This window comes from Castor canadensis, chromosome 14, assembly GCF_047511655.1.
Source record: "Castor canadensis chromosome 14, mCasCan1.hap1v2, whole genome shotgun sequence".
Taxonomy (NCBI): domain Eukaryota; kingdom Metazoa; phylum Chordata; class Mammalia; order Rodentia; family Castoridae; genus Castor; species Castor canadensis.
In genome coordinates, this window is record NC_133399.1 from 50,194,377 (window position 1) to 50,222,049 (window position 27,673).

Consider the following 27,673-nt stretch of genomic DNA (forward strand, 5'->3'; position numbering starts at 1 on the left):
CTGGCGGCGTAAGGCGCGCGGGCCCTGGAGCGGGCGCGGCGGAGTGGTGAGCCCGGCCCTCCCGCCGAACATGCCGAGGCCAGCTCCGGCGGCGCGGGAGCCGGAGCAGGGGCCCGATCGGGCGCCGGAGTCCGAGCCGAAGCGCGAGCTCGTGCGGGGCCCGGAGCGGAGAACGCCGCGCTGCTGAGGCCGGCTACCGCCGCCCGCGGGCCCCAGGCAGAGCGCAGGTAACAACGCGCGTGCCCGCCAGGGCTGGGACCCCACCCCCACCGCGCCCCGACTCCAGTGACTTGCCCCGCGTTCGGGACCCTCCACCCTGGGCCCAGCCTCTTCTACAGCTCGCGGAACCCGAGACCCCCGCCCCCACGCTTGGGACTCCATAGTTCCCTACATCCTACAAAACCTCAACCTCAGACCTCGGTGGCCCCCAGCGACCCTCTGTACCTGCGTTCGACACCCCCACCGACTCCCAGTTCCGGACCCTGGCGCCCTCCCACCCCCCAGTGATCCCCACCCCCGCGCTGGGACCCTATCGCCTCTTACACTTTTCTGAGTCCGCGTTCTGGACCCTGGCGCCCCTCACTCCCGCTCACCATTTGCTTTGGACCTCCAGGCCCTGTCCCAGTGTTCACGACACTTAAAGACCCCACCCCGTTGATCTCCACACTCTGACTCCACTGCCTTCCGCTGATCCCTAGTCTCCAGCCCTCTTGTCCCTTGGTTTCCTGCTCCCCCAGTGCTCAAGATCACTTCCCACCTACATGTGTCCCCACACTTTACGCTGTCGTGTCTTGAGGCCCTCTGCCCACCTGGTCCCATGGCTTCTTTCTGGCTGTCTGGCTCCTTGTTCCTTCTCCTGGCCCTTCCTCACTGTGGTGTATTCCCTCCCTACGTTGTAGATCTGCAGCTTCTGAGGGGCAGAGTTGAGGGACTTGGGGCTAGGAAGGGGGTCAGATGTTGGGGGAACCTGTTGCCGGTGCTGCTTGAGAACTCGCTGGGTTGACTGCGCCCTCCCCCTTCCGCTCTGGCTACAGGCTTTGTTTTCCGGAAACACACGGATCAGGGAGGGAGGGGTGAGATGTCTGAGCTGGCGACCGATCCCAGCCTGGCCTCTTTGTCCCAACTTTGGGGGATGACTTTGCCATTAGGAGGTGGAGGCAGACAAGCCATTCAGAGACTGTCAGGTGTGGATAAGGCCGGCTTTGGGAGCAGTTGGTTCTTATACCCTTGGCCTCGGGATGGCATTTTGCGGGAAGCAGCCTGGAGGGTGGTCTGTAGGTGGAGGCTAGTATTTTCTCCCCATCCCCTCCTTGGAAGAGCCCAGGCCTGTGCAGCTGTCTGCAGGTCTGTCGCTGGGACCCTGGCTGCTGGGGTCTATTGTCCCCATCCCCCAGAGCATTGTCTGGTGTCTTTGGCCTGAGGTTCTGAGAGCTGGTGGGTGTGAGACTGGTGGGAAGGTACAAAGGCCTCACCAGTCTAGGGGAAAACCCAGCGACCCACAGAGCAGGGGAGCTCGCTGATCAGAAATGGGGTGGCTGTAGGGGAGGGGGCTACCTTGCTCATTCCAGGGGCCTAAGGAAGAGAGCAGATTGTGCTCAAGGCCCACAGGCTTGAAAGGAGGAAGTTCTACGTTTTCATAGGTAGTTTGTTTTTGTTCTCAACTGTGTCTTCACAGAGCTGGGCGGTGCTGGTTGATGACTTTTCCATGGAGCACCCAGGGTGCTCACAGGCACAAGGCAGGGCAGCCTGCTTTGGGTCTCCAGTGCCCAGATGTGTTCAGCCCCCCACCTGGAGCTGTAGCCCACCTGGAGTCAGTGGGAGGGAAAGGGAGGGCCAGATGGAGGGACTCAGGCCAGTTGAGCTTCTGTGTTACAAGTGGGTGGGGTGAAATCTGCAATGATCATATCCTCCCCCCACACACAGGGTGGATGAAACCCCAGTGGGTTTGCTGTGGCCAGTATGCCACAGGTCTGGTTCAAACATGACCTGTTTGCACCTGGACCTGCTTGTATCATGCAGCCTCCTGTCTGATTTGATCCCTCTGGTTCCTCTGGGGCAAAAGAGGGCAGATTGTTCCTATGGGCTCTGTACATGTCCCAGAAGCCAGCTCACCCTGGCGCTGTCAATGACAGAGCGGAACTTTGTGCAGAGATTTCTTTGAATTACTGATTACTTTTTTCCTCCTCCTCCTTTTTAATTATACAGTAATTACTTCTGGAGTACAAAAGGAAGTACGTGAGGTTTTCTTGGTATTTGAGAGCCTTCCCTGCTCATCCTAGGCTTTGGGAAAGCCAGTATGCTAGCCATTAATTTGGGAATTAGGACAGGCATTTGGTGTGCCAGCTGGATGTGGAGCCACTCTTGTTTGTGGGATTGTGCAGGTACAGGGGTGCCCACCTGAAAGGTCCTGGGGTCTGGACAGCCTTTTGCTGGACACATGTCCACACAGCCACTTGGGACAGAGGCTGTGCTTAGGGATAGTAGGCATTTCCCCCGGGAGCTTCCATGCAGGGACATGAGAGTGACTTTGCTGTCCCTTTTGAGGTCCCCAGGTCCTCACATGAACAGCCAGCAGCCCTCCATCTGCCATTGTGGTCCCTACCTGGGCTGTGGGGTGGGGAAGACGAGAGGCAGGGTCCTATTGGGGCCAAGTGCAGTGTAGTCTTCAGTGTCCACGTGGGCAGGTCCACTTCTGCAGGTTAATGTCTTTCGTGTAACACGGAGGGCCCAGAGGGCCCATGTGAAGGAAGCGCTGGGCTAGAAGACCTGGGCAGGGTTGTGGGGGCGGGGGGCAGTAGCTGGATCCTTGTCCACTCTTGATGAAGCCTAGTGGAGGCTTGGTGACCGTGCACATACTAGATTGAGACCTTCTCCTTGTGAGCTGGGACATCCAGCTATCTGGATTGACAAGCTGACAGGCTTGACTCAGGTCTAGGCCCAGGGCTGGCAGCAGGAACCACACAGACATCTCCACACTCAGTGACTTGTTGAGCAATAGATTGTCTGAGCCAAGACTGGGGTTCTGGAGGGCACCCTTAATCTGCACCTCATCCCAGTGCCTTTGTGCGACCTGTGCTGTGTGGTTTCCATGAAGTAGTTGCCCTTCCCCATTTACATCACTGGCCCATATGATAGAGGAGGACCTGGAATTAGATGAGGGCTGACTTCAGTAACCCACCAGGACCTGGCTGAAGCCAGGAGGGCCCTGTCCTGAGGAAACCCAGCAGAGTCCTGGGTGGCCCCTTGAGGCTGTAAAGACATGTTACCTCACCCTCTTGGTGTCTCCTTTGCTCCCTTCCTCTCTTTGTGCCCCCCAGCAACTGGGCCAGGCCAGCCCCACCTTGCTGTGCAGGTAGACCTTCAGGAACAGCTTTGGCCTTATGAGGTGGGGGCAGGCCCCATTCTGGTGCCCTGGCAGGGCTCACTCAGTAGGCCCAAAGCTGGGCTGGACCTCAGAGTGAGGTGTTTGGTTGGGCCTTAACAGATCCTCATTTGGCTCCTGAATTGCAGAAATGCATACTCAAAGTGGCAGGGACTGCCATCTGATTGTGTGGGCTTCTTGGTGCTGGTTACCTGGAGTAACAAGACCTCTGACTGTGACATTCAGGTGCAGGCAGGACCCTGAGGCCATCTTGCTCACCTCTGAGCAGGGCTTGGTGTGGCTCCCTCATGCCTGTTTTCTCTTGACCCTCCTATGGAGGTATAGGGCCATCGTAACACACCCACATGCTCCTCCCTTTTCTGTCCTCTGTTATATCCACTGTGTTGTTACCAGGTGGCTCCTGGATATGTGAAGGGCTCAGGATGTCATAGAAGGTGGCTTTGGGGGTAGGGGGAAGTCAGAACTGAGTCTGGAAACCCACAGCCATGGGATTTGCCCCTGCTGCCCCAGGTCCATTGCTGCCCCTCACAAGACCCTGTGGGTTTCTAAGGAAATCAGGCTCCTTTGAGCACCTTTTCTTCTTGCTGGCATCTGGTCACTGCCACTGCTTCTTAGATTTTGTGCCAGTCTTGTCTTTGCAGTTGGGTGGCTGAGGGAGGGGCCATGTGGCCTGAGCCTCTTCTCATACCTGTTAGATGGCTCCAGTATGGCATGATGCCTTGGCTCCTCAGTGCAGCTGCTAACAAGAAGCCCCCCCCGGGGCTGCATTCCTGGGGTGGGGAGCTCCCTCAGAGGCTCTGAGGAACTCTCAGGTGGTGTATAAATAGTGCCACATTTTCTTTATCTGAATATCTCAAGTATCTCCCTTGCACATGAGAATAAGCCATAATTTGAGCCCAGGGATCAAGGAGCAGCCCCCACCAGCCTGCCTTGGGTCCCTTCCTCTGGAAATCCCTCAGAGGGCAGCTTAGGGCCTCCTCAGGACAGTTCAGTACCACAAAGCTGAGACAGTTTTAGTTCTTTTAAGATCCTTTCCACATGTGTCAGGGGCAGGCAAACCTGTGATGCAGTCGGCTATTAAAGTTCATCCACATAAGTTCCAGGAGTGGGTTGGAGGTGTTGCATGAGTCCCTTGATTTCCCCATGAGGGTTCTGTGCATGATCCTCAGCAGTGGGGCAGAAACACTGTCCTTGGCCAGCCTTGAGAATGCCTCTGTGGATAGGGTCATGGGACCCAACCCAAGAGACTTCTATGTAGAAGGGGAGTGAGAGATCCTTGGTCTCTAACTGTGCCTGACCTGAGGGTATAGTGATAATCATTGCCAAACTTCCCTGCCTGGGAGCCTGCCGGCACCCTGGAACCAAAAACCACCAGAGTCTCTTGAAAAGGTAGAGAAGAGCTGAGACCTGCCAGAGGGAGAACTCAGTGCTTGTTGCTCACTGGCTTAGCCTCTGCTTCCCTGAGCCCTTACAGGAGAGGCAAGTGTGAGGACCGTGGATCCTTAGAGACCAGGTCAAGTGCTGTCTCACCTGATGGTTCTGGGTCACTCTGGGTTTCCATGGGATTTGATGATAGGATGGAAGGAGTTGGGGTTGACAGCTGACTAAAAAGGCAGTTTATATGTAATTTACTTTTGAGTCCTGAAAAAGTTGTCCTTAAAGGAAAACCAGTTATTTGGAAATTTTTGCTTCTCAGAATGCAGCCTCGCCACTCCTGGTTTGGACCCATCCGGGATCCTGGTCTTTGAGATCAGGTAAGGACATGGCCTAGAGGCAGTGTTACCTGCAGGACTCATCTTCCCCAGGGACCTTGTTTCTGAGGTGACCTGTGGTGACCTCTGCTTTTTTCCATCTGACTTTTCCCAATCCCCAGGTGAGGTGGTAAGTGTGTGAGATCATACCCACCAGATCCCGGGTGGTTGTGTTTGTAGGGTCCCTGGATGTCACTGGAGGATGTGTTGCTGTGTGTTGCTGTGTGTGTGTGTGTGTGTGTGTGTGTGTGTGTGTGTGTTTAGAAGTACTGGGGGTTTGAACTCAGGGCCTCATGTTTACTAAGCAGGCACTCTACCGGGTGAGCCACTCTGCCAGTCCCTTTCTTTGTTGGGTATTTTCAAGATGGGGTCTTACAAATACAAGCTAGCCTTGGTTTTGCCTGGGCTGGCTTTGAATCACGATCCTCCTAATCTCTGTCTCCTAAGTAGTTAGGATTATGGGTGTGAGTTACCGGTGCCCAGCTTTGAGCTCTTCTGTTTACATGAGGTGAAGTCCAGTCAGGCCTTGGGGTGGCTGACTATGGGGCAGGGCAAAGGCAAAGCCAGGCACATTCCTGGGGACTGCAGCTTAGTGCAGGTGGTTGCAGGGGCCTCCAGTGCCATTCCTCGGCCTGATCAGAGCTGTCTAGCCTTTCTAGTAGGGAGCATCTGCTCTATGAATCTTAGTTTTTGCAGGTTAACCTAGGCCCTGGGGACCAGCAAGCCAAGGCTGAGAAGTCCTGGATTTATTCATTCTGGGAAAGGCTGAGGTGGTTTCCAGAGGCAGATGGTGCTAGGGGAAACCTTCTTCATTGCTGGTAGAAAAGGTCTTGGGACTGTGAGGGCCCAGATGTGCAATGAGGGTGTGTCGGCATCTCTCTGATCCAGTCTAAACTGAGGGGCATCCTGTGCCAGGAGCCCCTGGGGCTTGTGGCTGCCCCATGTGGTTAAGGTACCTACCTGCCCTTTCCCTACCTTCTTAGGGGCCCCTCCCTAGACAACTGGAGCCAGGACTGGGGTGGCAGGTGGCTTGTCAGTTCTGCTTCTCCCGCAGCCCCAGGGATCAGCCCTGCCCCCTCCTCTCCATCTCACTGGTTGCTGTGGCTTGGTACTTCCTGTGGGTACACACCCCTGCATTCTTCTGAAATAAAAACCACATGGTTGAAGATGAACCCCAGGTATGGGTCTGCAGGATCCGGTGGTGTGGGTTGGACTCTTACTCTGCACAGAAAGGAGCCAGTTCCTGAACCTCTCCCTGGTTGTGCAGCCCCACCTCTCCTGGGCACCAGTCAGTGCGAGGCCCACTGCTTGCAGCAGCTTAATTCACAGTCCATGTGTCACACAACCACTTTCCCCAAGTAGAGGCCTGGCATTTTTGCTCTGGCCCTCTGTGCTGCCCCTGCTATGGTCAGCCCTGGGCATAGGCTTGTCCTGGCCCTGCCACACACTGGGCTGATGGGAAACCTCCGGGGCAGGTGATGCCTCAAAATGAAATTTTGTATTTATCTTGGTCTTGATAAAAATAGCCTTTGTGGATTTTTTTTAATTTTATCAACTTCACATATATTATTATTAAATGTGGAACCGGGGTTATAGCCCAGTGGTAGATCACTAGGCCCTAGGTTAAGTAAATACAAAAAAAGTCAGTCCATCACAGGTTTTCATGGCTGTTTGTTCATGATTACACTTCCAGAAGGATTCCTGTTGGATACACTCCCATCTTCAACCTCAAAATCCTACTGGGCTGGGACTAGTAGCTGGGAGTCATACTTGTCTGCTGACTCTTGTCTAACTGCCCCAGGAGACTTGTTCCCACCTGTGGCCAGCTGGACAGGTGTTCCCTAACTACCTCCATCAGCCACAAAAACTTATGTCTACATTTTGATGAACATCTGTGTGGATTGTTTTCTACTGCAAGAGTAATTCATGTTGTATGTATTGTGGAAAATAACGAAAAGCACAAAGAAGGTGAAAACCGCTTATGCATGGACCCTAGTTACTCTCTTTTCCTGCCTGCATGTCTGTTTATGTCCATCTACAGTTCTCACAATGATGTGTTTTAGTGTCTCCCTGCTAGTCTTTGTGGGGCATTCTGAGCCACTTGTATGAGTTTGTGAGTGTGTCACCTTAACCTGTGGTCCCCCTTCACATTGGTCCAAGTCACTGTCTGGTGGGGCTGGGTGCTAAGTAGTGTCATTGGCCTCCATTCACTCCATGCCAGAAGCAGCCCCAGTCCTGACAACCACAAATGTCCACGGACATTGCCCAGTATCTCCTGGGAGGCAGAATCACCCAGTCGAAATCTCCTGGGTTGGGGTCACATGGACCCCAAGAGACTCTGTTCATGTCATCTGCCCTGCTGAAGTCCTAGAACGCTGTCCACATTGACACTCACATGCTGAGTGTCAGAAGCTGGGGTTCCCTGGTTCACAGCGTCTGCCCTGTCAGGGAATATGTTCTAACTAGTGGGAGCAGGGAACAGATCCAGTTTTCTTTCGTTCTTCCTCCTGTGTCCCCCATGGGGTTAGTGTCATTCACCCTAGGTTCTGCCTCCTTTTTTCTTTTTCACTATGGAAATTTTCAAGTGTTCTTAGATGCAGAGAACAGCACAGTGGGCTCCTCTGTCACCAGCCCCCATAGTTGCATCTCATTTTCCCTTTCCTGTACAGCAAAGGACTCCTGAAGGGAGGCAGTTTCTGACAGATCCATGATGTCTGCGGTGTGTCCCACAACATTCAGAGTCAGCATGTGATTCCATCTGTCCTATGGTCCTGAATGTTTGATTGATGTCTGAGTGGTACAGAGCCATCTCTGCATGCGGCTGGCCTGACCAGGCTTGGAGTCAGTAACACCTCCTCTTCATCAGTCTTTCGAACTTTGAAGTAGTTGCACATCTGTTAAAAGAGGCCACATTTGGTGGTCTTGGACCCCTGCCCAACAGAGCCCTCAGCAGGTTCACCTGCCACACCAGCTATATGTGTGCATCTCTTTCCAGAATAATGGCCAGGCACAGGACCTCCCTGTGTATCTTCAGCTCCACTGCTGAAAGCAAAATGTCCCCATGTAATGCAAGGGTCCCGGCATTGGCCATGTCCAGGAATCCCACCCTCCCCCTGTCATCTGGAGGCCAGCTTTGCTGCTCCATTGCAATGGGACTCTCCTTGCCTTGGTCAACCTGTATCCAGCCTGGTCTGCCTCTTTGCCTTTGAGAGCAGTGTCACTGTGGCAGTAAGTCCTGTGTTTGGGAACTACTTTTTCATACAGCTTCTGTTTCCCTAGGCAGGATTGGGGTGAGGTGTGTTAGTACTTTTTGGGGCATGGTGTTGGCTGGATTCTGGACTTCTCTTTCCTCTGGGGACAAGGGCCCTTTCCTTGTGGGAACTGACATGTACCCCTGAGGCCATTCTGTGGGCTTGTGTAAGAGTCCCGCTTAGCAGAACTTTGTCCCCCAGGACCTCACCCTTGCCACCTCCCTTCTGCTCCAATTATTCTTGGTACACTCCTATGAGGTGGGGCTTGTATTTTTTTCTCTCCCAGGCTGACTCCCTACTCGGCCTGTGAAAATCTGCTCCTGGCTTAAAGCACCCTGACATTGGGCTTGCCTAGGTTTGCCACCGGGCTGTGGGTGGGGCCAGCTCTGTCCTGGTTGGAGCCCTTCCTTCCTGTCTGCCAAGATGCTCCCAGTTGGCTGGCTTGTCTGCTGCAGCCTTGAGTTGACAGCATCTTCAGCCAGGGTCACAGTGCAGAAGCCACAGCTGGACCTAGGGCTTGCTCATGTGGGGCCTATGGAGTTGTAGCATGGGTCCTGCTGGCTTGGGCATAAGGAATGGAGAGAAGGCCCGTACGTGTCTTTTAGTGCAGAGGTGACTGGGCCAGAGTGGAAGGGCGGCAGACTGGATTCACACGAGTCTAGGTGCTTTCAGGCTGGGTATTGTCCTAGTCTGTACCCCTCAGATTGACACTAGTTCTGGGCTGGGGTCTAGGCTGGTGACGTCAGCCCAGGGACTGTGACATCACTGAGTGGAGACACAGAGAAGGGGCTCCAGGGCCTCTGGCGGGGGCGCAGCCTGGGCCCTGGCAAGATGGAGGACCCCAAAAAGAACAGGGCAGGTAATGTGCCCTGGGGCTGGGAGTATGCCCCGCCCCCAGAGCTGTCTTGGTCCCTGGTTTTGAGCCCATTCCCTGCCCAGGCTAGGCCAGGCCAGTGGGTACCCTGAGCCCAGGCTCACCTTGTAGGGTAAGAACTTAGGCTATGGGCGTTGTGGGTCAGGCCAAGACTGGGTTTATTTAGAGCCAGGTGAAGCCTGGGTAGCCCCACCTCCTTTATCCCCTCTGGGGTATTTTTAGTTTTAAGCATCAATCTGGGCCAGGACTGAAGGTGGCATTTCCGGGACCCATTCCCCAGGGCAGAGCAGGCCTGGCGGGTGAACGTGCATGTGTTAGGCTCCAGTCTCCACATCCCTTCTTCCAGGGTGTCTTCTTCATTCCTCTGGCTTCCTGCTGGCAGGGTTTGCTGAGCTCCTAGTGATGGAGGCTCTGCAGAATTTGCCAGAGGTCTAAGGCTGGGAGTGGCAGCTCTATTTGCAGAGGAGGAACAGTGTGGTTTCAGGTCTAGAACACCTGCGGTGTCTTTGAGGCCGTGCCCTCCATCTCCCAGAGTGGTGACCCCTCGGCCTACAAGCCCCTGGCCTACTTGTCTTTCCCTGACCCAGTAGGGCTTAGGCAGATTGGGCAGTAACCATTAGGGTGTCCTTGGTTATACTCAGGGATGCATGAGACAAGGAGACCCACCTTGTGTGTAGGTGTATCCCATTTCTCCTGGCTGCTGTGTCCACTCAGGCCATGGCCAGCATGCCCACTGGCCCTGGGGAGGCAGTAGTTGAGAGGTACACTATGCAGTAAGCACAGTGCTGGGTAGGGTTCCCCCTCCACATCTTTGGCTCACGGTGGGTGTGGTCAGTGCCCCATGCAGAGAGTCTTCTCAGACCCCTTGTCCAGCTGGTACCACCTGATGCCATATCCACAGAATGTGTCCTGGCTGGTCTAAGTTCCCAGGATGGGATTATATGTGTTGTCTGCTGCTGTGCTGCATGGCAGGACAGTGGCAAGGGTGTCCTGGGTCAGCCCAGCTTACTGCTGATCCTGGCTGTGAGTGAGGTGCTTGCTGTACCTGGCCTTGCCTTACCTTGGAGTGCCAGGTGCAGGGTCTCTCTTAGCAGGCTAGTATGAGAGTGTGGACCTGACTTGGTGTGTTGGTGTAGCCTGCCGCTGCCAGTGCTCAGCAAGTGCCAGATCTGCCACCACAGAGGACAACCCATTGTGTGGCCCCTCTCACACAGAATTGGGTGAGGATTAGCCTTGGGGGACCCCAAACCAGCCATGGACATGTGGGTCTCAGTAGGCAGCTTTATAGGCACATGAGTTTGCAGCCAGACCATGAGGTTGAACAAAGGGAAGGCAGTGGAGAACAAGGTGGCCCCTACGCTGCTAAAACCAGGGCTGTGTGAAGTTGCCGTAGCAGTAGAGCAGACCCCACTGACAGGGCCTAGGGGGCAGGGTGGGATGGGAACAACTGAATTAAAATGGGCCTTGCACCCAGCCCAGAAGCAGTGGCCTCCCTCAGCCTGGTACCACCTGGAAGAGGAAAACCACTTGACTGAAGGCCTAGTTTTGTCTACCTGATGCATCAGCAGGCTGACAGTGGCTCACTTAGGTCCTCTCCAAGCACTGGCAGCAGGGCCTTTTGCCCTGAAAGACTGGACACATAGAAGGGGATGACCTGGGGAGGGCCTTGAGGCTCCATGACAGGATAGCTACGCCCTGGGCCTGGAGCTACCTCTGACCTTGGGAGGGACCTTGGGTTGGCACAGTGAGGCCAGAACTAAATGGATATGAAGCCTCATAGAGATCACACACCTTCCCAGGACAAGGTGTAGGAACTTCTTTGCTCAGCTGGAAGTTGGACACAGTCTGGATGTCCTCCCACTTGCGCTGGATTTGGATGTATGGCATGCCTGCCTGCCTGCCCTGTTGATCCTATACTGCGGGCCCACAGCTCTCACTTACCATCTGGACACAACCCTGGGAAGTACCCCTGTCACCAGCTTCCCTACATGAAAATTTCAGGACCTTGAGGTTTTTGGTTTTTTTTTTTTTTTTTGGGGATACTGGGGCTTGAACTCAGGGCTTCATGCTCACAAAGCAAAGTTCTACTGCTTGAACCACACCTCCAGTCCATTTTGCTCTAGTTATTTTGGCAGTTAGGGTCTCAAACTGTTTTCGTGGGCTGGCCTTGAACATGATCATCCTGATCTCAGCTTCCCAGATAGCTAGAATTACAGGAATGAGCCACTGATGTCCAGCTTCAAGTATTCTTGCTTTAAAAAAGTGTGCCTAAGCCCAGCACCAGTGGCTCACACCTATAATCCTAGCTACTTAGGAGGCAGAGATCAGAAGGGTCACGGTTCAAAGCCAGCCCACGCAAATAGTTCCCAAGACCTAGTCTTGAAAAATCCCATCACAAAAAAAAGGGTTGGCATGGAGAGGTTCAAGATGTAGGCCCTGTGTTCAAACCCAGTACTCAAAAAAAAAAAAAAAAAAAAAAAGCGTGCCCAGAAATAATTTACATAGAGTAAAATCCACCCTTGGTTGCAGTGTGGCCATTATAGTCAAAGTGGAGAATCTTGTTTCCACAGAAACCCTTCAGATGGTTCTGTGTGGCTGGCCTCTGGCAACCACAAATGGGTAGGTTCTTGCAGGTTTGGCTTTTCCAGAAAGTGGCAGGAACAGGGTCATGCTGAGCCCAGCATTCAGGCATGGCTTGTGGTTCCTTCATATCCCTGCACCACTTTCTGTCTTTCCATCGACTAATGGACACTTTGGTTATTACCAGATTTGGGTGACTTTGAGGAAAGTGGGAAATTGTGTTTGTTGCTCTCAGTCACTTTTGGCTTTTGGTGGTGACAGATCTCATGTGCCTCTGAAGGTACTGAGAGGGAGGGCTGTTTTCCCTGAAGTTCTAGCATCCTACGTACGACCTCTGTATGTGTCCTCACATCTCCTGGGCTGTACCATTTCTCAGACTGCCTTTCATTAGCAGGTTTCTGTTTTATTTGGAATTTCAGGACTGACTGCCACCTTCAGGACCAGCTCCTCAAACTCAGCAGAGCTGGGACTTCCTTGTTTAGGACTGTGCAGTCAACTGTGTTATATCCATCCATTGATCACTCCATCCCAGGGCTCCACTGGTCCCCCAGGTTCTGTGGGGAGGACGTCCTGCTGGTCCTGTGATGCTGGCCAGAGATATTCTTGCCTCCTTCAAGGACCTGTTTTTTTCTTCTAAGCTCCCAGCTTTTTCTTCCCTGGAATACAGTTTATGTTTCTTTGTCCAAAGCTACTTACTTGGTCTAGAGTGGCACATTCTGTGTAAAGCTCAACAACCTTATGTACACAGCAACCTCCCTCCTGACACAGGAGGCCCCAGGGTCGTCTGAGTGGCTTCTGGCAGTGGGTGTCATTTGTTATGTGGCCCCCTCCCGCCTGCCATGTGGTGTGAGTTGGTTTTAATGTAGTATTCTGCACCCCACACAGGTGGCCCTTGGGAGGAAGCAGCTCGCTGCTTCAGTGTTCTCACAAGGTAGCAGACCCATTTCTACACTCTAGTTCAGGACTTCTTATCACCCCAGAAAGAGATTGCCATCTTCCCAAGAAGAAAGGATTAGATTTAGGTCCTTTACTCTGGAGCCTCTCTGCCCATTCTGTTTCTTCCAGTCTCCTGCTGAAGAATCCTGGACCATTTCAAGAAATCTCTTTCCCATTTAATGTGTGTGTGTGTGTATATGTGGCTTCCCACAGCTCTGCTGCCTCTGGTGGCCTGCATGTGCTCCCATGGCACACATCTCTCCCTTGTGGGTACCACATACAGGGTGGGGATGCCATGTCTTATGCTGAAAGTGTTTGATTCTGACACCTGCTGGATGGCCACGATCCAGTCCCCCTCCTGACTCTTGACTGCAAGTCAGAGCAGATGCTGCAGATGGGAAGGCCTTGTCTCCCAATATCCCAGCTCAGGTGCTAGCCTGGGGCCCAGTCCCTGGACCACATGTCAGAAAGCCCCTCCTCAGCTTCTATGATTATCAGTGTTGTAAAGGATGCAAATCCAGGAACAACCAAAGGGAGTGATGCTGGGACTGGGGATAGTTGTGAGCTCCCCAGGTCCCCTCAAGGAGCCTGCCACAAAGACACTCTCATCTGAGGAGCTTCCAAGAATGGCAGGGGCTCTGTGGCAGAAATGGACAAAATCCAGATATCCATTCTTACCACAGGGTGTGCTGTTTGTATTGGGTGGGGGAACTTCTGGCTGGCTTCCTGTGGACCTACATACCCTTCTTGAAGGTCCCCTCCCTGTGTCTGTGTGCAGTCCCTGAGGTGATGGCTCTACCAGGGGACCATGACCTGTTTGTCCCCTGGTAGGCCAGAGTTGTGGCTTGTATCTGGGAAAGCCAGACAACCTCCTCTGGTTGTCTGGACACACAACAATGGGACATGAGTGTTGGCCTCTCAGGGTGGCTGTGTGTATTTTATTTCCTGATGGGGAAGCAGGCCCACTGCCATAAGCAGCATCTGTGCATCTGCTGAAGTGCATAGGTCTCCATGACTCCACCCTGTGGGAATCCAGATGCTTTCTGAGGAAGGTAGTTGCCTATGCTGGCTTGTCCAGTTGTGCTGGGATGGGCAAAAGTGAAGGGCATGGCCAGGCACCAGTGGCTTACGCCTGTAATCCTAGCTACTCAGGAAGCAAAAGGATCACGATTTGAAGCCAGCCCAGACAAATAGTTTGAGAGACCTTATCTCGAAAATATCCAATACAAAAAAAGGGCAGAGGGCTGATGGTGGAGTGGCTCAACTGGCAGAGTGCCTGCCTAGCAAGCATGAAACCCTGTGCCGCCAATAAAAAAGAAAAAAAAGTGAAGGGCATGAGGGCATGGCCATGTAGACATTGGTTGATGGACTTCAGTTTTTCTGCCCCATGGCAGCCTTCACCGTTACAGGCATTCTTGGTTGAAGCACGGACTGCTGTTGACTAGGTCCCCATCTCCTGGTTTGTCCACAAGACCCTCTCAGTGCAGAACCTTCCTCACAGCACCAGCCTCCTGTGTGTCAACTCCCCTCCTCTCCACTTCTGTGCTGTTAGCAGCACAACCCCACAGTGGAAAGGCAGATCGATCGGGAGGTGCCACTTCTCAATGGAGGGACAGAAAAATAGCTATGGCCAGTTCAGTGGCATTAAAGGGGCTGGTCTCACTCATGGCCTTAATGTATGGGGGAATGTGGTAGGAGTGGAGGCAGTAAGTTGCTGTGGCTGTCCCTAGAGTCAGAATCTGAGCTGGGTTCAGCCTGCAGCTGCTGTCTGTGACCTCTGGTGCTGGATAGGGTATGGAATCTAGTATCCTGTGGAGTAGCCTCTGGGGCAGGATGTTCCTGCTCTCTACTCCTGGTTGTACCACTTCGATTTTTCCTCATGAAGGCCCTGTGTCAGTCAGCCAGTGACACATGGAGGTACTGCCAGAATTGGTCTCCTAACTCCAAATGATTGTTCCCCCTAGTGCAAATGCCCTTTGCCAAGGTGCAGAGATGAGCTTCATAGGGAGAGGAGGTCCCTGTCTCTTGGATAAATGGAAAGTACAATTGATGGCAGGAAAAGAAGCCCCCCAAAGTGCCCAGGGAGGAAGCTGACCTTTAGCAGCTGGTTGGTTGGGGAAGCTAGGCTGACTTCCTGGGGTTCCTTTCCACTTGAGCAGCAAGGAGAATAACCATTTCTAGAAAAGTGGTAGCATTGAGGAGGGAGGAGATGTTCCCATTGCTGTTGTGTACTCAGTGGTTGGTCACCTGCATCAGTGGTTCCTGCCACCCTCTCTCTGTCCAGCGTAGGTTTAAATAGGGATGCCTGCCTGCTACAGTTCAGTAGAGGAAATGCAAATAAACCCCACAGTGCAGCATTGTCTTCCACCAAGATGACCATGAGCAGGAGAGCAGCAGTTCCTGAGCCCTTGCTTGCTGCCAAGGGGACAGGATCTGGTACAGCTGCTGTGGAAAACAGGCCAGCAGTTCCTAAAGTGATGAAAATAGAGGTTCCAGGTTATCTGGAAATAACACTTATGTGTGTGCCTAAGAAAAATGAAAACATCCACCCAGAAATGCACACCTGCGTTCACAGACAGATGGACACAGTGTGGTCGTTCCACACTGGAGCAACACTCAGCCATGAACAAGATGAAGCAGTGACACACACACAATATAAGAATGATGCTTTATATGAATCTTGTGGCCCAGTATTTACAAGTAATGAAACATGATACTGTGTTGGGAGGTCCATAGAGCTATTGATTTTTCACAGAATGTCTTGATGATTTTGCCAAGTTTTGTATATCAGCAGCAGGCCTGTGGCTACTTTTAGTGAGGATGTAGTGCCACATGCCCTGCTTCTCCATTTGGGAGGAGGACCTCAGGTGTAGCAGAGGTGGCTACAATACTGAGGGTTGAACTCAGGTCCTCCTTACTAGGTAGGCTCTCTACCACTTAAGCCATGCTTCCAGCCCTGCCCTCTTTACTTTATTTTTCAAATAGGGTCTTGCTGTTTTGTTTTGTTTTGTTTTCCCAGACCGACCTGATCTGGCTCCCCCATAGCTGGGATTGCAATTTTGAGCCACCTGGGACCATTTTTGAATCCATCCTGTGTTACAGTTCCCACATCAGATGTCTGACATCTGGGAGTCTTATTGTTCTCCCTGAGGCTGATGCCCTTGCCCACAAGTGGGAAGCAGAGTTGCTTCCATATAGCCTTTCTCCACTCAGATGCTGGAGGCAACCCTAGAACACAGATGAGAACACAGTTCAGTAAGTGTGTATTCTGAGTACTGATGGCCTTTGTGATGTATCTTATGCAAGTATACACATTGTGATTTTCAGTAGTGGCTTTGCACAGGTAGCTCTTACATCCTTGCTGTTTAGAGGCATCCCTGCAGCCCTTCAGGTGCACAGAGTGGCTGGTGTGGCTTACCTGATGCATGAAGGCAAGGGCTAGAGTCTGCTTTTCAGGCCTAGCTGCCCCACTAGAAGAAGCTAGTGTCTTGGTTGAGGACAGGAGACCATAAGAAAATGTGTTGGACAAATGGGCAGCACAGGGTGAGTGGGGGCTCCTGGGGATATGGGGGCATCTAGGGTGGTGTTAACCTTGTCCCTTAGTTTCAGACTTTGATAGCCAATTGAATCCCTAACAGCTGCAGTGATGGTGGCCACCCTTGAAGCCTGGGTGTGGCCTGCTCACCAGCTCTCCTGGGTAGAGCTGTCTGCCAGGCCTGGGCCTCCCCAATCATGTTGTACTCGTCTGACCTTCTAAGGAGCCCATTCCAGAGTGGCTTCTGCCCAGGCCAGCACCCACTGGCCCCCTTGCTCTGGAGAGGTGGACCCTGTCCCATTCCCTTGGCCACAGCTGGCCATGCTCTGATGGCCCAGTGAGGAGCATATTGTCACTTGGCATTGGTGAAATGGCCAAGTGTTGGACAGATACTCCACAACTGGGCTGGATGGTGACAGCCAAAAGGAGGGTCACTGACCATGTCTTGATGAGTTAGTGCTCTGTGAAGCCTGCATGCGGCTATTCTTCCCCATGGCCTAGCAAGGACCTGGCAGTATGGTTCCTGTCAACTGTGTGTAATCCTTGTTGGTAGATCACCAGGAAGGGGGCCACCAGGAACATGGCAGCAGGTGACCAGAACCTGGGGTCCTGGTATTGTGAGTCAGTGACTGATGTTTAAGTATTTCTAGGTTTTGTGTAGAACACAGGTGTTCTGCTGGCTGGGGAGTTCATGTGGTTTGAACAGCCAAGTGGTAGTGTTTCTATGTGTATGAGTATACTTCCAAGTGTGCACGTGTAAGCACTCACAGCGCCAGTGCTCTGCCACCTGTGGTCCCGTCCTCTTTTGTGAATGTGGCTTGGATGCTGTATCCTGTTTGGTCCTGAGCCCTCCAGCAGGATCCAGCCCAGGGCCAGGCTAGCCTTTGTCTTTGCCCTGGTTCCAAGTGGACCTTGCATTATGGCCCTTTCTTGCTCTCCTAGGTGGGAGCTGGGAGTGTCTCAGCTGCACAGGTGGTGAGTCCAAACCTCTTTTCCCTGGCCATCCTTGACCCCAAACTGTCCCTGCCACAGAGGTGGGGTGGCCTCAAGGTGGGTTTAGTCCGATGGGCCTGGGCCCCAGACCTCACATCTCTGCAGTTATGTCACCATCATATCTAGGTCACAGTCCTCATCTGTGGTCACCAACCCTTGGGACCACCTGCAACTGGCCAGGCCCCCAAGTGTGGACACTGAACACTTTGAGGGCAACCCAGATGGGGGGTTAGGCACAGTGAGGTTCAGATGGTACTGTCCACCCCCAGATCTGGGCAGCCATAGGAGTTCTGCCACACCACTTGGGCAAGCCCTTTGGACAGTAGGCTAGGAGGACCTTTGGAGGAGTTTGGGGCATCCCACCTGCACCTCTTGCCCTTGCTGGGTAAGGATACCTTTCTCCCCAGAGCATCATGCCCACTCTGGTCCAGGCCTGTGCCTGGCATGGCATCAATCTCTTTCAGACACTCATTGGTCACCTCCCCCAGTGAGGGCCTTCAGTGCCCAGGCCTCCATTTCTTTTGTTTTTCTTTCTTTTTTATTTAGTTATTTATTTTTTGGAGGTATTGGAGTCTGAACGCAGGGCTTCACACCTACTAAGATCTACTACTTAAGCCATGCATCCAGCCCTTTTGTCTCTGGGTATTTTGGAGATAGGGTCTCACTTTGTGCCTAGTCCACCCTGGACCACAATCTTATTTTATTTAGGCTTCCTGCCATACCTGGGATGACAGTCATGTGCCACCATCCCAAGTTTGTTTGTTTGTTTGTTTGTTTTCTGTTGAAATGGAGTCTCCTGAACTTTTTTGCCCTGGCTTGACTCGGAATCGCCATCCTCCCTATCTCAACCTCTGGCACAGCTGGGATGACAAGTACGTGCCACCATGCCCAGCTATCTCCTGCATCTTTTCCTAACTATTTAGAGTCACTCAGCCCCAGTGAGTAGGATCAATGTGGGGTGGGGCAGCAGAAAGGATGACCCACCAGGAATCTGTGCTGTGGGCCAATCCAGTGTGTCAGGCAGGGCCCTCACCTCATGTGCAATGCAATTCAGGACTGCAAAACCTGGAGAAGCAGAGGAATTTGTTTTGTGGTTTTGGTCCTGGGGATTGAACCTGAACCTGGGTCTCATGTGTTTTCATGTAGGTTTTGCAGATAAGATTTTTTTTTTTTTCTTTAAAGACAGGGTCTCTGTAGCCTAGCCTGGCCTGGAACTCGTGATCTTGTTTCAGTCTCTCCAGTGCTGAGATTACAGGTGTGTACCAGCACACAAAGCACTCTAGAGCAGATAAGTTCTTAAAGTGGTTCCTTTGGCTTCAACTTAAGAACCGGATGGTCTAGAGGCAGGTGGTTTTGGCTGGTTGCAGCAGAAGCTTGCAGTGGGAAGGCTGGGACCTGAACTTAGCAGGAAGGGGCATGGGGTAGTGGCACATGTCAGGGAAAGTTCCATGGTACTGATGCCTGTAACAGGGTTCTGGGGGAGTCTGGAGGGAATACTACTATGGGTGGGGCCTTCTGGGCAGCTGTGCTGTGCTAGTGGGTTCTCAGGGTGGGAGGTTTCTGCCCCCTCCCCACTTGGACCCTGCCTCAGGCTGTGCCTCAGGTTACACTGAGCCCTCCCCGCCCCACCTGCAAGGCCAAGCACTGACCAGCCCACCTGCCACTCAGACCCTCATGGATAGCCCCTGGAGAATTAACATGAGGACCTTAAGTCCCCTCCCCCACCCCCTGCCACCCATCTGCTTGGGATGGGAAGACCTTGGAGGCCTGTGTGATGTTAGGTAATAAGCACCTATACCAGCCCAGGCCCCGTCTACTCTTGTCATCTGTCATCTTTCCACCTAGAGGTTTTCTGCTGTGGGAGTTTGAGAACTTTTGCCAGACTTTAAACCCTTCCAGGGACCCTGACACTCGATGGGCTACTCAGCCCAAGCCACCCACCTCCATCTTCCCTTGCAAATTCCACGAGTGTCCTGGTCATGCCCCAACAGCCTTCACTGTGACCTCTGACCTCTTCTGTCAGTGTTGGGGTGGGTGTTGCCCACACGAGATCTGGGTTGGGGTTGTTGCCTGCTTTGCCCAGACCTTCACATATCTTTCTAGAACAACAGCCACTTGGGAGGCCTCTCCTGGAGCTGTGCTCAGTTAGCCTGCTTGCCCCATCTACCCCATTGTGGGCCATGGTGTCTTCAAGACCTCCTAACCTGTGCTTCTATCTCTCTATAGCTGGGCGCCACAAGATTTGAGGCGGTGGGACCTGTCCGCAGAATGTCTCCTCTCCCTGCAAGAGACCCCAAGGCCACCAAGATGAGCACTGCGACTGGGCCCGCAAGTGTGGCCAAGTGTCACTAGCCGGGAGCCGGGAGGCCACCCACCGCTGGCGCAATGGTGTACTAGCGCAGAGCGGTGACCTCAGGTTTTGCAGACTCAGGATTGAACGGAGCAGAGTCACCGTGGAGAGGCCAGGGTACCACAAACTTATGGATTTTGACAAGAAAGGAGGGAAAGGGGAGTTGGAGGAGGGCCGGAGAATGTCCAAGACTGGTGGGGGCCGGAGCAGCCATGGCGTTCGGAGCTCAGGGACCAGCTCGGGGGTCCTGATGGTGGGCCCCAACTTCCGAGTCGGCAAGAAGATAGGCTGTGGCAACTTCGGGGAGCTTCGCCTAGGTGAGCCCTCAACTTGTGTGGTGGCATGGAGAGGGGATGGGTAGCTTCTCCTAGGCAAGTTGGGCCAGTATTGCTGTCTCCCACCATTGGTGGATACCCCACAAACTGTCAGGGATCACTAGTGAGGTTTGGAGGAGGGATCCTCAGCCTGGCCCTTCCTGGGGTCAGCCTTGTGGTGGGGGAAAAGGCCAGCCAGGCATTTGAAGTTGTTAGTTCCTTACCTAGGTTCTTTTTTGAGGGATGGGGAGGACTGGGGTTTGAACTCAGGGCCTCATGCTAGGCAGATGATTTACCACTCTAAACTGGAGGTTCTAAACTGGACAAAGCGTGGCTCAGTTTTCAGGCCCAGCTATCATCAGCTGGGGGAGCTCTGGCCAAACCCTGGTCACATCCAGCACAAAGCTTGGCCTGCCTGAGCCTCCAGAGTATCTGCTTAAAGCCTAGTGTGCTGCCTCAGCAGATGTGGGCAAGCAGAGCCCCAGCACTGAACCCCTCACTGGCAGGGGTGACTGCCCTGCAGAGGCAGGAGGTCAGCACCCCAGCCTTTGGCCTTGTTCAACATGTTGGGTTCAGCCCACTCTCAGGTCATTGTGTTGAGAAGGCTGATTGTCCTTAAAATCAAGCAATCTGTTCCTGGTGCTACTGGAATTCCCAGCTTTGCTGCAGACTTTTAACCCTGTGGGAAAGCGTGTGGTCCCCAGATTTGAGGCAGCCGCCACTGTCGTTAGGACATGTTGGGGTCCTGAGTGTACAAGCTTGGTGCCCATCAGTACCTGTCGTGGTAAGAGTCAGTATTTCCGAGAAGGAGCAGAGACAGGCAGGAGTAGCAGGAGACCAGACTCATGTGCATGCCTCATGCCAGGCAGTGCCACATTGGGCCCCAAATCACCCTCTTGGGTGGTCAGATGAGAATGTGTATGAAACTTGGCTGTACCTTCAGCAACCTGGCCCCACCTTGAATTCTACACATATTCATTACCCCATGTTTGGATCTGTGAGCCCCTGCCTACCTGTTAATGGGGTGGTTGACCACCATAGGGATTCTGGGAATTGATCAGCGTGATAAGCACTTAGCCAGCTCTGAGAAGTTTTTGAATGTCTGGTTTAGCAGCTCCTTCCTGTCCTAAGAGGTGGTTTTTGGAGGAACACTGTTATTGACAGCTGCACTGAGTGACCCTACAAGGCTGGCCTGCCATTCATTCCTGAGCCTGTGTGGCCCTTACAGAGGCCCCTAGCCTCCAGCTCTGTGTATAATAAGATCTCTGCTCTCGCCTAGTCTCTGCCAAGAGGCAGCTTTCTGCTTGCAGCCTTGGGAGGTCTTAGCTTCTGGTTTCTCAGCTGAGAGATGGGAGCCTGCCTGAATGGGGACTACCTGATTCCAGTCCCCTGCTGCCCCTGGGATGTGCATCTGTGTGCACACACTCAGTCACATGCAGACAGGCAGGTGCAGGGTGCATACACACAGACACAAATACAAATGCACATAGATGAACAAATACAAGCATGGATGTGTGTACATATATGCACATGCACAGATGTCCACACAGGCCTGCACAGACAGAATAGACATACTTACATATAGTCACACACCTGGTGTGACTGTTTTCTGGCCAGTAGCCTAGAGGGTGGCTCTTTTTGTCTTTGGGGATACAGCTCACCACCATAGCTTCTGTTATTAGGCAGTGGGAGCAGCAGCTAAATAGCACCGGTCCTTTTACGGATGGAGCTCACAGGGGCTGTGGGTGGGTGGCTTTTATTTTTAGAAGTTTTGTAAATTGCAGTCTGTGTTGTTTTTAGCCCAGCCTCTGATTCTGCATGTTCCTGAGAGCCATTCACTGTTGTGACTATCTGTTGGTCATTGCCTGCTGCTGTGAGCATGTCTGTTTATAGGATGCACCTGTGTGTTGTTTTGTCCTGCTAAGGGACACTTGTCTGTTAGAAATAGGACTGTCCCGGGTATCCTTTCATGAGGATGTCAGGGAGATTGGGAAGGTGTCCATGCCCTGGGTGGTGGGACTCCAGCACCTTCTAGCCTGTGTGGCCCTGGAAACTTCCTTTGGCCTACAGCCACCAGAATTGTTCTTTGTCAGGCCTTGCAATCTGTGCTGCCTTTTGTGTGTGTGGTCAGTACCAGTACAGTGGCCTCAGAAGACCATCCAGGCCAAAGCACCTGAGCTTTTCCAGTCTTAAGTCCACAAAGACCTCATGTGCCTTCAAGCATGCTCACCTCGAACACAAGTCTCACTCTGGACTGAAGGTGTGGCTCACATGGTAGAGAGTTTGCTTTGCAAGTGCAAAGCCTTGAGTTCAAACCCCAGCCTCACAAAAAAAAAAAGTACAGGTCTCACTCTAAGGACCCAGCTTTTTCAGGTCTTAGGCAGAATATGAGGGCTGGGTCAGCTGAAAATGTCTTCAACAAAGCCTAGTAGAAATTGTCATGAAACAAAAGATTGACCAGTGAGGTGTCATCACAATTGGAAATGCCTGCTCGGGGGAAGGCATTGCTGGGATCACGAGAAATGTTCTCAGAGCATCCACCTGACAAAGTACCATTTTCAGGGGTGCATAAAAGAGCCACATCCCTGGAATAAAGAGACAAGTGAGCCAATGAATAGTGGGCAAAGTATGTGGACACTGTGTAAAAGAAGACAGATGAAAAGCCATAGCCCAGAGGCAAAAGGCCCCTACCTCCCCTCCATGTCACATACCACATGGGCCCCATGGCAGCAGCTCTGCAGGGAAGCAGTCCCGCATAAGCCTGTGTGGGAATGTTCATTGCAGCACCATGCATGAGAGCTCCAACTTGGAAACAGCTCAGGCATCTGTCAGGGCTGAGTGGGATATGAGTTGGGGATTCACAGGATGCTGCAGCAGGAAGCAGGAGCATGGCACTTGCAGCTCCATGGAGTAGCTGGAATACTTTGCCAGTAGAGCCACCTGCAAGGGAGCGTGCTGAGCTATCCCATGGCTTCTGCCTCTCAGAACTTCTCTCCAGTACCGTGAGCACCCTGTCTAGGTAGTGGGGTCACCTCCACCTCCAGTACAGTGTGTTCCTCTATAAATCTCACCTCTGAAAGGAAATGAGAACTGGAAGTGTATACTGAACTTGACCACAGGTGACACAGGTAGGGGCAGTGTCTATGACTTGGAAATGCCTCTACAAATAAGGAAGTTGGAAGGATGGTAGGGCATAGGTGCTGGCAGAACAAACACAGCCATTATCAGTATGGTCTCCTGGGCTAGCAGATGGTGGCCACGGTGCATTTCTGCTGCTCACATTTCTCTGTACATCAGGAACTGCTGACAGAGGCAGAGTAACCATTACCAGCACTCGGGGACCAGGTTGCAGTTGTGTGCTCAGCCAGCATGAGGGACATTCCTGGCTCACAGATGGGACAATTCTGTGTTCTCAATATGACACCTTCTTGAGTGCTTCTGGAGGCTTGATGAGGTTCTGCAGGCCACTGGGGGACATGAACAAGTTGGAGGTGGAGGTTAGTTGTGGTTGGAAAAGGGCCTGGAAACAGTGTTGAAGAGCACAGCAAGTCCAGAGGAGGCTGAAGCGGTGTGGCTGCCACCCATGGGCATGCCAGGACAGTGAGGACAAGCTGCCAGCTTCAAGGCCAATGGGGTCATGACCACCATGGGGGCATCAGCCACCAAGTTCTCAGTGGGGGTTCAATCCCACCTCAGCAGGGTACCCATGGCTTCTGTCTTAAGAGCCCTTAGCTGGACAGCTGCAGTGAGGTTGAGAGGACACGAAGGCACTTCCTGCAGTAGGTGGTAGGTAGGATGAAGGTGGCACACCATAGGCCCAGAGGCACAGGACCTAGCATGGACGCAGTTAGAGGGTCATGGATACAGGGGGCAGATATGGCATTCCGTGTGGACAACACTGTATGTGGGTGTGGGGGGGCACATGTAAATATGCCACATGATATGTGTGCCCTATGCTGCAAGGTGAGCATACACAGGGGCCTGAGGAGCTAGGGTAGGTCCACAAAGCACATCCAGTGTCCACCTATTTGGGAGGCAGGGTCCCATGAACCTCATGGGCCCAGAGGCCTGACAGTGTTAATGGCTGAAAGCTGTCTCCCTCTCAGCCAGTTCAGGTGCCCCCCCACTTGCCCTACCCCAATCTTTGTGGAGCTTGGGTGGTGTGCATGCAGCAGTATGAAGTGAAGGGGCTCCATCCTAGCCAACCTGAGTGTGGGCAGGCCCTTCTGCCTAGCTCTGGGCCAGCTGATGGGCTACCTGAAGTGGGAGGCTTTGGTTCATCCTTGGCTTCCCTGGGCCCAGGACTCAGGAAGAGCTCACAGCTGGGACTTCCTGAGCAGGAGGAACTTTGGGCAATGGGGTGGGCAGGTGGCCAGGGTTAGGACATGGGAGTGGATCCTGGCCCAGCACTGCCCTTTTCTACTTTTAGCACCAGGAGGCTGGCTGGCAGGTGCCTGTTAGAGGGTGTATCACATCTGTGGGGTGTGAATTCTAGTGGGGAAGTTGTGGGAGCAGTGGACAGGCCCTGCAATCCTTATGGCCTCTATTCCCACAGGAAAGAACCTCTATACAAACGAGTACGTGGCAATCAAACTGGTAAGTATATCCTCTTCCTGTCCTCCCAGCTAGTATGAGGGATGAGTGCCAGAGCACAGGGGGTTGGGTAACTTTCCTCTGTCCCCCCAGGAGCCCATAAAGTCCCGGGCCCCACAGCTGCACCTGGAGTACCGGTTCTACAAGCAGCTCAGCACTGCAGGTAAGTGACAGGAAGGGAGGGACACCTCCTGGGCCAGGGAGGACAGGGACAGACTCCCAACACAGGCACACCTCTCGCTGCAGAGGGCGTCCCTCAGGTCTACTACTTTGGCCCGTGCGGAAAGTACAACGCCATGGTGCTGGAGCTGCTGGGTCCCAGCCTGGAGGACCTGTTCGACCTATGCGACCGCACCTTCACACTGAAGACGGTGCTCATGATCGCCATCCAGCTGGTGCGGGTCAGGGTGGGGTCGGGAGGGGCAGGGTCTGGCCTAGGAGGGTGGGTAGGTGAATGTGAGCCTGGGGACAACCCCCATCCGCTGAGGTCTGCCCCCCCCCAGATCACTCGTATGGAGTATGTGCATACTAAGAGCCTCATCTACCGTGATGTGAAGCCTGAGAACTTTCTGGTGGGGCGCCCAGGAACCAAGCGGCAGCACGCCATCCACATCATCGACTTTGGGCTGGCCAAGGAGTACATCGATCCTGAGACCAAGAAGCACATCCCGTACCGGGAGCACAAGAGCCTGACGGGCACTGCACGTTACATGAGCATCAACACGCACCTGGGCAAGGGTGAGCTGTGTGCGCGGGAGGGGGGTGGGTGCGTGGGCTGCGCCGAGCCTGCTGTCTCCACTCTTCTCCACAGAGCAGAGTCGCCGTGACGACCTAGAGGCACTGGGCCACATGTTCATGTACTTCCTGCGTGGCAGCCTGCCCTGGCAGGGGCTCAAGGTGAACCAGGACACGGGAGAGGTAAGGGAAAACAGGGCTGGGCAAGGCATGGTGCACTGACTGAGGTTCCTGCAGGCCGACACGCTCAAGGAGCGGTACCAGAAGATTGGGGACACCAAGCGGGCCACACCCATCGAGGTGTTGTGCGAGAGCTTCCCAGGTAAGGTGCCTGCCCCTGCTCCCTACTCACAAACCGCCAACCTGTCCTGGTGTCCTGCCTCTAAATCCACCCAGCTCCATTTTCCACGCAATCACTCTCTCCCCAGAGGAGATGGCCACATATCTGCGTTATGTGCGCCGCCTGGACTTCTTTGAGAAGCCGGACTATGACTACCTGCGGAAGCTCTTCACTGACCTTTTCGACCGCAGCGGTTTTGTGTTCGACTATGAGTATGACTGGGCTGGGAAGCCCTTGGTAGGTGGTTTGGAAAGCCCATGATAATGGGTGGGGAAGTGTGTGGGAACTCCTCGGTAGGTGCTGGGTGCTGGCCTGAAGCCCTGGTAGGTGAGGACCAGCTCCTGGGCCCTAAGGTACTGGGAGGCACCTGTATATGCTGGGTGGTGGGCTGGAACTTTCCTGGGGCTTCAGCTCTGCCTCAGAGCCCATCCTGACACCTGTTCCTGCAGCCTACACCCATTGGTACAGTCCACACCGACCTGCCCACCCAGCCTCAGCATCGGGACAAAGCCCAGCCACACAGTAAAAACCAGGTGAGGATACTTCTCTACCTTTTGGCTAAGATCATATATTAAAAAAACAGATGAGGGCTGGGCCAAGGACACCCACGTCCCAAGGACTGGCCAGAGGTATGACTCCCCCATGTCCCCTGCCTACCCAGGCGCTGAACTCCACCAACGGAGAGCTGAATGCAGATGACCCCACAGCTGGTCACTCCAATGCCCCCATCACGGCCCCTGCAGAGGTGGAAGTGGCCGATGATACCAAGTATGACTCTGGGCAGAACTCTAGGAGGTGGGGATGTCCTGGGCAGGAATGTCAGTGGGGCCCTGCCACCTGCCCGTCCTCTGCACAGCTCCACTGCCTCCACAGGTGCTGCTGTTTTTTCAAGAGGACGAAGAGAAAATCGCTGCAGCGGCACAAGTGACCTGGGCTCACACAGTTGTGAACCTTCTCCATGCAGGCCCTGGGGGCGTGCTTGACCAGGAGACTTGCAGGGCCATTCTCAGTGGCCTAGGGCCAGAGCCTGGCTGAAGCCAGGGTACTGACAGAGGAGCCACAGGGGCCCAGAGGGACCCACAGGCTCCCACCCCCTGGACGTGGGGTCACTTCCTTCACGTAAGACTTTGGCCGAAATTTCTACACCTGTGTTTAGTCCTCCCCTCCGAGAGCATTAACTATTTAAAACAAGGAAAAAGGAACAAAGCAGAGGCCCGCCCTGTGCCCGCCCCTCCCGCCCATCTGTGCTGAAGTGCGTAGTGTGGCCCCAGAGGCGCCCAGGCTGTGGCCCGCTCCATTAGCCTCATAAAGTCCAGCTTGTCTCCCTCGATCCAAAGGCCGTTTTCTCGAGGGGGGGCAGGCCCAGCCCTGGAGGGGCTCTGGGGCCATCTTGTGGCATCCAGGAGGGGTTCAAGCATTGCTGCCAGGGTGAGGCCAACTCTGGCCTCCCCGAAACCAAAGGGGAAGGTGGGGTAAGGCCATAGCCGTGGCTGAAACCAGCCCCGCAACCAAAATGCTGCACCAAAGCTTGACGCTGGGCGCAGCCACCACAGTCCTTCCCAGCCTGGCCTGCAGAGTGGGTGCACCTACTAGATGGGTGCTTCTTGACCCACCTGCTCCTGGAGGCTGTGCCCAGGCATCTTGGACCATGGGGATAGTCACTGTACCCCTGCTGGGCACATGGGCCGCCTGGGCCCCTGCCTCACCCTTGTGGCCGTAGCCTCTGGTCTCCATGCCTGCCTAGGAAATGCTGGAGACAAATCGCCTTAACGCCTCCGCCCAGCCCCGCAGGTGTGTGTGCGGGGCAGAGGGTAGTGGCATGGTGGTGTACCTCACAGTGTGGTGGGGTGCCCTCTGGTTCCTCCAAAGGCGGGTGGGACAAAGGCACCTGGGTGTCCCCAGGGCAGTGGTCGTTGGAGCATAGTTTTTGCTTTACAAAGTGTACAGAAATGGCATTTACGTTTCTCTGACGCTTCCTTGAAGCCATAGAATTTAGGGGCTTTTTTTAAAAAAAAAAAAAATTAAAAAAACGAAATCAC

The 27,673-nt window shown here is 53.7% G+C and overlaps 1 protein-coding gene across 2 annotated transcripts; it reads left to right on the forward strand.

Annotated features, from left to right (window-relative positions):
• Positions 1–27,673, forward strand: Csnk1g2 (casein kinase 1 gamma 2). 2 transcript variants are annotated; one of them, XR_012441427.1, is made up of 12 exons: positions 1–227; positions 19,529–19,969; positions 24,522–24,562; positions 24,653–24,722; positions 24,806–24,954; positions 25,063–25,297; positions 25,371–25,456; positions 25,532–25,616; positions 25,723–25,846; positions 26,084–26,167; positions 26,296–26,402; positions 26,508–26,550. XR_012441427.1 is itself a non-coding variant. In XM_020183292.2 (12 exons), the coding sequence occupies exons 2-12, from the start codon at positions 19,783–19,785 to the stop codon at positions 26,560–26,562; spliced, it is 1,248 nt and encodes a 415-aa protein (XP_020038881.1). In that variant the 5' UTR covers positions 5–227; positions 19,529–19,782; the 3' UTR covers positions 26,563–27,673. The 2 variants fall into 2 exon arrangements, 1 of the variants encoding a protein (XP_020038881.1); XM_020183292.2 differs by having other exon boundaries at positions 5–227; positions 25,723–25,871; positions 26,508–27,673.